Source organism: Micropterus salmoides, unplaced genomic scaffold (genome assembly GCF_014851395.1).
Source record: "Micropterus salmoides isolate LMB-PRFRI ecotype aquatic unplaced genomic scaffold, ASM1485139v1 Ms_hic_scaffold_19, whole genome shotgun sequence".
Lineage (NCBI taxonomy): Eukaryota > Metazoa > Chordata > Actinopteri > Centrarchiformes > Centrarchidae > Micropterus > Micropterus salmoides.
In genome coordinates, this window is record NW_024041039.1 from 8,197,331 (window position 1) to 8,208,527 (window position 11,197).

The 11,197-nt window shown below is 37.8% G+C and overlaps 1 gene segment (V, D, J or C); it reads right to left on the minus strand.

Annotated features, from left to right (window-relative positions):
• Nucleotides 1–2,351: 2,351 nt before the first annotated feature.
• The window catches only part of LOC119910599, a gene marked incomplete in the record, with an annotated part of 34,613 nt that continues 25,767 nt past the window's right edge, over nt 2,352–11,197 (minus strand). The window contains 5 exon segments of the C gene segment in view: nt 2,352–2,654; nt 2,808–2,914; nt 3,128–3,157; nt 3,259–3,605; nt 6,498–6,520. Of these exon segments, the coding sequence occupies nt 2,628–2,654; nt 2,808–2,914; nt 3,128–3,157; nt 3,259–3,605; nt 6,498–6,520 (534 nt within the window).

An 11,197-nucleotide genomic window follows, 5' to 3' on the forward strand; every position in this document is an offset into this window, starting at 1 on the left:
AATCATGGGGAAGACTGCTGACTTGACAGCTGTCCAAAAGACGACCATTGACACCTTGCACAAGGAGGGCAAGACACAAAAGGTCATTGCTAAAGAGGTTGGATGACACAAAGCTCTGTGTCCAAGCACATTAATAGAGAGGCGAGGGAAGGAAAAGATGTGGTAGAAAAAAGTGTACAAACAATAGGAATAACCGCACCCTGGAGAGGATTGTGAAACAAAACCCATTCAAAAATGTTGGGGAGATTCACAAAGAGTGGACTGCCGCTGGAGTCCTCCAGTGCTTCAAGAACCACCACGCACAGATGTATGCAAGACATGGGTTTCAGCTGTCACATTCCTTGTGTCAAGCTACTCTTGAACAAGACCCAGTGTCAGAAGCGTCTCGCCTGGGCTAAAGACAGAAAGGACTGGACTGCTGCTGAGTGGTCCAAAGTTATGTTCTCTGATGAATAGTAAATTTTGCATTTCCTTTGGAAATCAAGGTCCCAGAGTCTGGAGGAAGAGAGGAGAGGCACAGAATCCACATTGCTTGAAGTCCAGTGTAAAGTTTCCACAGTCAGTGATGGTTTGGGGTGCCATGCCATCTGCTGGTGTTGGTCCACTGTGTTTTCTGAGGTCCAAGGTCAACGCAGCCGTCTACCAGGAAGTTTTAGAGCACTTCATGCTTCCTGCTGCTGACCAACTTTATGGAGATGCAGATTTTATGTTCCAACAGGACTTGGCACCTGCACACAGTGCCAAAGCTACCAGTACCTGGTTTAAGGACCATGGTATCCCTGTTCTTAATTGGCCAGCAAACTGGCCTGACCTTAACCCTACAGACAATCTATGGGGTATTGTGAAGAGGAAGATGCGATACGCCAGACCCAACAATGCAGAAGAGCTGAAGGCCACTATCAGAGCAACCTGGGCTCTCATAACACCTGAGCAGTGCCACAGACTGATTGACTCCATGCCACGCCGCATTGCTGCAGTAATTCAGGCAAAAGGAGCCCCAACTAAGTATTGAGTGCTGTACATGCTCATACTTTTCATGTTCATACTTTTCAGTTGGCCAACATTTCTAAAAATCCTTTTTTTGTATTGGTCTTAAGTAATATTCTAATTTTCAGAGATACTGAATTTGGGATTTTCATTAGTTGTCAGTTTTAATGATCACAATTTAATGAAATAAACATTTGAAATATGCCAGTGTGTGTAATGAATGAATATAATATCCAAGTTTCACTTTCTGAATGGAATTACTAAAATAAATCAACTTTTTGATTATTTATTTATTAATTATTATTTTGTTTATAATACATTACTGGTGATAAAAATGAATTTTATGTCTGATTTACTGCACCAGATCACAGTAAACAGCTGTTGTATGCAATATAAGACACACTTAGGTTCATTTTGAAAACTTCAGTTGACACAGAAATGGAAGTTTTCCCAGCTGTTTGCTCAGAGATGTGCAGTGCAGAGATGCAGGTGCACCCTGCGAGCCGGAGGTTGTGGTAAATTGGAAGGTTGCACCTTTGTCATTTCTCAGCACAGAACGATCTGCAAGCTGCTCTGTGACCACATCCTCTGCTCTGCTGTTGCTCTCCTCCTCTGCAGGGTTTCGAGCCCCAGTTTGTCTTCCTCTCCAACAACAGCTTTGACCTTCTTCTGTACACAGACGAGAATGTTGATTTCCTGTTGTTCTGCGGTAGACTCACTCTCTCACATTTACTTTCCTTGTGACAGTGTTTGAACTAAAGGAATGACTTCTTTATTCATCAAGAGAATGTAAACTGTAAAACACTGCTCTCATTTGGGCAAAGTGGAAAAACTAGATATGAATTAAATGAACTTACTTTAATCTGGTCAAATGATTTCTTTAAAGATGTTGAAAAACAGATTTGGTGATGGAATTTAATTTATTAATCAAATGTCACTGGTGAAACTTGAGTCACTTCTCAGTTTTGCTCATTGGAAAAACTTGTTAATAACCAAATGAGAGCTTGTGAAGTTTTTCTGAGCTAAGATGTTCCAGCGTTAAGAATGTTGGTGAAAAATAGTTTCTTTCTCAGAAACTAGGCAGATAAGTGAGCAGCTAAAAATACCTCACACTATCTGTGGAAAAAGTGATGTTCAGTGTAGGATAAGATATGAGAGCGCTGAGGGGAGGATGGTTTCTGCCCACATGTAATCAGCACTGTTGGCAACAATTTAGAGCAACATTAGATCAACCGACGCACCTCTCTGGTTTAGAAATACACTGAATGTGAATAAAGTTTCTCTGTCTGGAGATGTCATGAGAATCATGAAACTCAGTTAGTCACTAAACAAACTAAACAAATGCAAGCACATGGTAAACAAGATTCTCTGAAACACTTTTATTGAGAAGAAAATTAAGCAAATAAGCGATTCACAACCACAAACACAGAATTAACCATTTATACAAGTATGATGCCAAATTAGCTTTAAGACTGTAACAAAAATATGTACAGAACTATTTTAGCAGAATCTGATTGACTAACAAACACGAATGCAGTGCAACATCTAAAGTCATGAAAATATAATTTCATGTTTTCAACCTTGTATTTACAGAAACCGACACTATTGATCTCCAGGAATCTATTTGTTCAGGTCATCTCTCAGATGTTCTGCTTTCCAGCTGAACCCTGCAACAGACAGAAAAGACACAATGTCATGAGCTCTTTTCATACTTGTTCCTTCACATTCAAATGTACAAGGTCTGTTTTTATGTCAAGTGCAGTAAATCAAACATGATAAGCAGCAGAAACAAGTCACATGATACATTGTGTAGAACAAACCTGAAGCTTCCACACCAAAAACCCAACAAAGACTCCATAGATGCAGCTCTTGATGATGAAAACGACATAGGAGAGTTTGCCAGTCTGTGTGACCTTCAAATATTGCTCTGCAGAAAGTTCAAATATTTATATAAGTGAATTGATTCAACGAAGACATATCCAGAGACATTTTTTATATATACCTACATATATAGGTTACATATACAACATAGGTTACATATATGTTAATGATTACTATCATGTGCATATTTTTTCAAATATGTAGGACACTAAATGTTTCTGTGTGATGATAAATTGAGAACACAAAATAATATATTTACCTCTTGTTATGGTGGTTCCTGTATTTTTAGCTAAGAAATGGATTAGACAAATTAAATTGATTATTTACATGAATTTCCAGCAGCAAAAAGATCATGTTTAGGTAATTTCTGAGTTCCAAATGAACACATACCTTCTTCACCATTAATTGACGCTGTATAATTGATATTATCACTGCCATTGTAGAAGCTGACAGTGCAACTGAATTGGTTGTTGGGTATAAACCATCTTCAGCAAGGACCCTCAGCCTGCTGGTGATTTTGTAAAACATTCCATCCCGCAGGGCAGCGTTGTCTGTCGCCACACCTTTGGTGACATCCTCCCCGTTACGCTTCCAGGACACACTGACATGGTCTGGGTAGAATCCACTGGCCACACAAACAATGGTCTTCCTCCTTTCTTTGTCTTTTTTGTTTCGACACTCGTTTTTCGAAGGTTTAAGCACTTTTACTGTTGGTGCGGTAATTTTATGGCCATCTTCTGCAAGGACAAAGGACATAAATCACATTAAAAAAGCTGCGTGTAGATCTTCAGGAAACCAATGCGTAATACCTAACAGTGATGTACATGTCATATCTTAATACCATTTAGACGTGAACATCGAGGTGCAAAAAGACACAGGAGAACTTTTTCACACTGAACATAACACCAAAGTAAACCATGATCATTCAGAGCTCACGCTGAATGCCGTTAAAATATAATTTCTTCAGATAAATTTTTGGTTTTGTTGCAGTGATCTTACCAAGAACTGTTAGTCTGGTTCCATCTCCAAAATAAGCAGGATAACTGCTTGAGCACACCACTGACTCGCATGTAAAAAACTGATCTTCAGTGGCTGAATTCCCTTTTTTTTAAACAGCATTGTAGTTTTTCACCAACCAGAACATATACAATAGAATCATTTGGATACCACTCATAGACTTATTAATCTAATTTAAATTGACATTATCCCTTTATTTTTGATGAGAGGAAGAAAACACAAAACTTCACTATCTGTTTAGCAACTGAGAAAATGTTGTAAATAAATGGAGTGAGTCTGGTACAGAGACCAAACAGTCTTTTTTCCAGAGAACAGAGAGACTTATCTCAGTTGATAAATAACACATTTAAAGTTTGCAGATTCGACTACAGACCTACACAGCAACACAGTGCTGTTTCAGGAAATTACAAAGACCTTAAACAGCAATTTTTACAAGCCTAAACTCTACAATAATTCTCAGATTGAAGTTTAGAGATGGTCAGAAGACAAACAATAATGTGTAGGATTTTTATAATGTTCTTACCCAACACTGTCAGTCTGGTGCCACTGCCAAAGTAAGCAGGGTCGTAGTTGTTCACACTGATACAAAGGCTACAGAAAAACTGTCAGCCCTGAAAGCTGTTAACTGTCTGAATTGCTAACAGTATTAAACTTAATAAACTTACAACCCTCATCTCTACCCTGGTAGTTACCAACAAGTTTGCCATTATATCCTATGTAACATTTATTTTTGTGTTAGTTTTAGTAATCATCTTACCTAAAACAGTGAGTTTAGTTCCAGCTCCAAAATAAGCTTCTGACTGTGAACTCACAGTGTTTCACAGAGCTGATAACAACTTGCTCTGAGAGTAATAATCTGGGCGTAGAGCCAAATGTTTTATTGCTACAGAACAAAGACCAGGCTTGTTTTGTTTAGCACAAACTTCCACCATGACTTCGTTTGCACTTTTAGAAAGAAAATACTTTGTTTACTAGCATTAAATACAAGGTCTAAAAGTACATTTTTAATACAGATTTTTTACTTTATTGCAAACATAGCTGTATGTCACGCTCTGAGATTTTTTTTGTTGCAGGGTTATTTCTTACCTATAACAGTGAGTTTAGTTCCAGCTCCAAAGAAAGCCTCATTGTAGGAGCACAGAGTCTTTCAACTGTAACAAAACCTCTTCCTACTTTCTCTCTTTATCTGGGGCACTTTAAGTCTACAGTAACGGGTAAACCATTGGTGTTTATCAGTTGTCTGAGCCTTAAAGTCTCAACAACATCTTAACACAATCATACCTGAACAATATTTAATGAACTTTAAAACAGTTTCTTACCTAAAACAGTTAACTTTGTTCCTTTACCAAAGTGAGCCTCTGCACCAGCACCAGAGTCACAGTGCACATGATCAGTGCTCAAAACAACCGAACATGCTACTTTTACTTTGCTTCTTTAGTTTCTGTTTGTAATTTCCTTTAACAACTACAGCCTGTCTTTTTACCACACATATTCAACACAAACCTCTCAGTTACCACCCTGTTAGGCTTCATGTTAACTTACCAAGAACAGTCAGTTTAGTTCCCTGGCCGAAATAGGCTTCGTACTGACACAGCGTTTAAGCTTAAGAACAAAAACCTCACATCTAAACTTAAGCTTGACTTGAGTGCAGAAAGTTTCTTAAATAAACATCCAATTTCATTGCTGTTTCCCATTTGTTTGATGTCTTACCTAAAACGGTTAATTTTGTTCCTCCACCAAAGTAAGCTTCATAACCACCAGAGTCACAGTGCACATGATCAGTGCTCAAAACATCTTAAGATGCTACTTTCACTATGCATCTTCTAGTTTTGTAAAGAATCTAATTTAATTTAAAACCAAAATTTTGGCGTGTTACTTACCAAGAACAGTTAGTTTAGTTCCCTGGCCGAAATACGCTTCAAACTGACACAGCGTTTAAGCTTAAGAGCAAAAAGCATTGAGCTGAACTTAAACTTTGAAGAGTTTGAGTGCATAAGTCTGTTAAACAACTACTCCAGATTTGTTCTGATTTCTTACCAACTACTTTATCATAGACTTTATATACAAAATATGTTTCTTACCTAAAACTGTTAACTTTGTTCCTCCACCGAAGTAAGCCTCTGAACCACCAGAGTCACAGTGCACTTGATCAGTGCTCAAAACAGCCCAACATGCTGCTTTTACTTTGCTTCTTTACATTTTGGTTGGTTTTAAATTTACTTTATCGTATTAAATGTCAGTTTTCTTCAATCCCAGTAACAACATTCACTACACTGCAGTCTGTTTTTTACAGGTTTAATGTAACACAAAACCGTTTCCCTCAACAAGCAGCCTGTTTGTATATGTTTTACTTCTCTTACAGATGAATTCAACAGAAGAAAGTTTGATGTAGTACTTACCAAGAACAGTCAGTTTAGTTCCCTGGCCGAAATAGGCTTCGTAATTGGCACAGAGCTTAAGCTTAACGTCAAAAAGCCCTTAGCTGATCTTAAACTAGAACTACAGCATTGTGGTTCTTAATGCACTACTCCAATTACAAATCTGAATACATTTGTTCTAATTTCTCAACACAGACTTTATCATGGACTGTATATACAATATGTGTTTCTTACCTAAAACAGTTAACTTTGTTCCTCCACCAAAGTAAGCTTCATTAGCACCAGTGTCACGGTGTACTTGATCAGTGCTCAAAACATCTTAAGATGCTGCTTTTACTTTGCTTCTTTACATTTAGTTGCTTTTCAGTTTTTACTGTAATAAATTTCACTATTGTTTAAATCTAAAACATTTGCTGCTCTGCAGTCTAGTTTTAAGCAACACAAAGCTTTTTCCCCTGACAACAGACCTACTTTAACGTCTTTAGCTTTTACTTTTTGTCTTTGTAAGGGGTGAATCAATCGGAAGAAAGTTCAATGCTTTACTTACCAAGAACAGTCAGTTTAGTTCCCTGGCCGAAATAGGCTTCTCTATTGGCACAGCGCTTAAGCTTGACATCAAAAAGCACTTAGCTGAAACTTAAGTATGAAGACCCAAGTACATGATGATTCTTAATGCACTGCTCCAATTACAAAGCTTACTACATTTTTTAAATTTTAATCACCCTTTACTTACCTAAAACAGTCAGTTTTGTTCCCTGGCCGAAATAGGCTTCAGCATTAGCACAGCGCTTAAGCTTGACATAAAAAAGTACTTGGCTGAAACTTAAGTATGAAGACCCAAGTACATGATGATTCTTAATGCACTGCTCCAATTACAAAGGTTATTACATTTTTCCAATTTTAATCACCTCACTTACCTAAAACAGTCAGTTTTGTTCCTTTTCCAAAGTAAGCTTCGTTTGCATTGTCACAGTGCAGAAATACTGAGCATAAAACTCACAAGACTTTCTCTACCAGAATTATCTTCTGCACGTTTTTACTAATACTGTTTACACTAAGACTCTAAAGCAACGTGATGTTTATCAAAATACAATAAAAACTGAAATATTTACCTAAACGTCAGTTTGGTTCCTTGGCCAAAGTAAGCAGGCTGAGTGTTGGTCACAGTGTTCTTACTTAAGCTTAAAACTTCTAGTTTTTTAAAACCATTTTCCTTCACTTTCATACCAACAATTCTGCTATGTTAAGTTTTTTTGCCGTTAAGTGAATTTGCTGAAGCTTCGACTTACCTAAAACAGTGAGTTTTGTTCCTTTTCCAAAGTAAGCTTCGTTTCCACTGTCACAGTGCAGAAATACTGAGCATGAAACTCTTGTGTCTTTCTCTACCAGAATTATCCTTGTATAAGTTTTAAGGTTTTACTAGTACTCTGTTAACACTGACTCTAATGCGCAACATGGCATCTTCTAAAATACAATAATAAACTGAAATATTTACCTAAAACGGTCAGTTTGGTTCCTTGGCCAAAGTAAGCTGGTTCAGTGTAGGTCACAGTGTTCTCACTTCAGCTCAAAACTTCAGGTTTTTTAAAAGCCTTTCCTTCACTTTCACACCAACCTTTTGACTATTTTAAGATTGTTGCAGTGAACTGAAGGTGCAAAAGCTCTGACTTACCTAAAACAGTGAGTTTGTTCCTTTTCCAAAGTAAGCTTCGTTTACATTGTCACAGTGCAGAAATACTGAGCATGAAACTCTTGTCTTTCTCCACCATAATTATCTTTGGAATGTTTTTACTAATACTTCTGCATATTTTAAGTCTTTAAAGCAAAGTGACATTCACCAAAATACAGTAATAAATCAAATTTTTTTTACCTAAAACCGTCAGTTTGGTTCCTTGGCCAAAGTAAGCAGGCTCATTGTAGGTCACAGTGTTCTCACTGCAGCTCAATATTTCAGCTTTTTCCTAACAACAGTTTTTTTCCTTCACTTTCACACCAACAATTCATCTATTTTACGTTTGTTGCAGTGAACTGAAGGTGAAAACACTCCGACTTACCCAAAACAGTGAGTTTTGTTCCCTTTCCAAAGTGAGCTTCAGATCCAGTGTCACATTGAATGTCTCCTCTACCAAAAAGTCACAAAATGTTTCATAATCAGCATGTTGAGACGGTCTAATAATCCAGAGGATGAAGAAGGTTTAAACCTGCAGGATGAGCTTCACAATGTCCAAAGTTATTCTGGTTTAGTTAAAGAAGCATTCAAAAGCTCTACATATGAATTGAAAGTCATTTTTAAAACTTTTTTCCAGCAGATTTTCTGTATATAATTTGACTTTTTGATGCCAAAGTGTCCTGCCATCCTATCGGCCTTCAGATTTTTGATTTTCCTGCTCTTTCAAGTGTCCCAGGTAGCATGTAGCAGTTTACACAATGTGTTTTAATGGGAGGAGGTTTTTGTACGGCGGCTCTATAGGATTGTATCACCGTGGCCCCCTGTCCCCACGATGAAAAAGCGTCACACAAAAACCTGAACACTCTTTCGTTCACCCGTCTCTCCTTCCCCCCACCCAGCCTCTCCATATCTCAGCCTCCATCTCTCTCTGTCTGTGAGAGCAGCTGCACAGGTCGCGCTGACTGACTGGTTTTAGGGCTCCAACCTGACTGCTGCTATTTCTGTGACAGCTAAGAAAAGAAGCAAGAACAGAGGGGAGGAAAAGGAGAAGCTGGTCTTTGTTTGTGTGTTTTGCTCCTGAGAGGAAGTGACATCACTGCTGGTCACACCTCTTTATCCACCCAGTTGTCAGTGAACTGAGGAGACACATTACTGAGTAACATTACTTCAAATCAACCATAGTTGTAATGTTAAAGGTGTCACTTTTCACTGTGTAATCTGTCCCTGAATTTAAAAAACAATCATAACTTATCACTGTCCATCCATCCATCGTCAACCGCTTATCCTGCGTACAGGGTCGCGGGGGGCTGGAGCCAATCCCAGCTGACATCGTGCGAAAGGCGGGGTACACTCCAGACAGGTTGCCAGTCCATCACAGGGAACTTATCACTGTGTCCTTTTTATTAATACTATTAATAACATACATGAAATGCAAGCATAGTCCATGTCCATTCCTTCATATTTTTTCACAGTATGAGGCATCATAAGCATTGCACTATTTTTTTACTTTCATGTAACCAGTGCCATATTTAGATCAGAACACTTCTCATCTATACGATTCAGTTTAATAGATTTCAAAACACTTAAATTATTTGACTTGCCGACGACACTCTTGGACCATTTTACTTTGTGCATAGACCTGACTGTTAACTACCACGTCTAAGCGTAATCCCACATGAACCCTGTAGAGGTCAGTGTATGATAATCTCTCAAAAACTTGATATTCATGTTGTTGAGCTTCACACAGAATTAAGTGATTATAAGAAAATGCAGACTTGAGCACAGAAGGACTTAGATAAGACACTGTACAGGGTAATAATGTTAAATGGGATGTGGAAACCTTACAGTGTTTGACACCTGCTTACTTATCTGAACTGATCAGCTTTGTGGTGTTGCAGGAACATCAATGAACTGTGGGGAGGCAGTTCTTGTACCTTTTTTAATGAACTAGGGGAGTTTATTGTGCTGTTTTTTTTAAACACCTTTTTTTTAGTTGATTTCCCAATTCCTTTTTTTATGTTACATTTATCTTAAGTTGCCTATCATGCTTTAAAATTAACTATCCTCATTCATCCCTCCTCCCTGTCTTTCCTTTTTAATATATTTTTGGGGTTGTTGTTAAGCTGCTGAGGTTTTCTGAACCATTGTGCTCTACTGGATGCACAGTAATACACAGCTGAGTCTGCAGCTTTAACAGGGTGTATCTGCAGAGAGGAATTGAGCACTGTAGGCCGGGACATGGTGTACTTGGATTTGTGGAAAGGAGCTTCAATGCTTGACGAATCTTTACCAGGAGAAAATGTTACTAGCTGCATTTTTTCCAATGCTGCTTTGTCTGTACCAGTACATGTAGTAATATTCATCATCATCTTGTTCACACTGCAAAGTTACAACCAGGTCTCCATCACGGCTGAATACAAACGGAGGCTGGATAATTTTTACACAGAAGGAGACATCTGGAGGGGAAAAAAAGAAAAGACCAGTAAACCAGATATAAATAATAAATTCAGCAAGAAAATATGTAAAAAAAAAAAAATGTTTTAACTGAATTAAAATTTTCTTACTGGAGAAGATTAGAACTGCAACCAAGAAGATGTTCATTGTCGCAGCAATTATACGGTTATTCAGAGTTTAAAAAATCAGAGCGGTTTGCCCATCTTCACTGACGATTCTAACTAAACAGCTGCTGGAGTAACTTATGTACTGCTACAGTCAAAAGTCCTGAAATAAGCTGTGATCCTCCCCCTAGCTGTTTTTCTTTTGCCAGGAACTCTTTGCCATCACTTTCATTTTGTTTCGCAGGTTCATGCATGTTTTTCAGTACAGCCACAATTTCTTAGTGGACACTGAGTGGCAACTGCAGGTTTTGAGCTCCTTTCTTAACAAGACTGTGAGTTCTTTATAGGATAGTTTGGAGTAATTGTTGCTTTTACAAAAGGCATGTCGCTGCAACAAATGGACAATAGCCTCTCAGATCTTTCTCTTTTTATCACATTATCTTTAAAAGTTTGCCAAACTTGCAAGCATAAAATAAATTTGAAAACAAAATATTTTAACAAGCTTTTGATTTTTTGGATTAGATCATGAGTTGTGTATTAATATTGTTGGATAGTGTAAAGTGATCGAACTGATAATAGCAGTTGTAAGATACTGACTCCTATCATTGTTATCATTGCCTATTATCATTGTTTGGAGCCCAGTATTGGCCCTGTGTATCTTGCCCTACTTTCAGTACTATATCAATGATATAATGTCTTTATTGTTC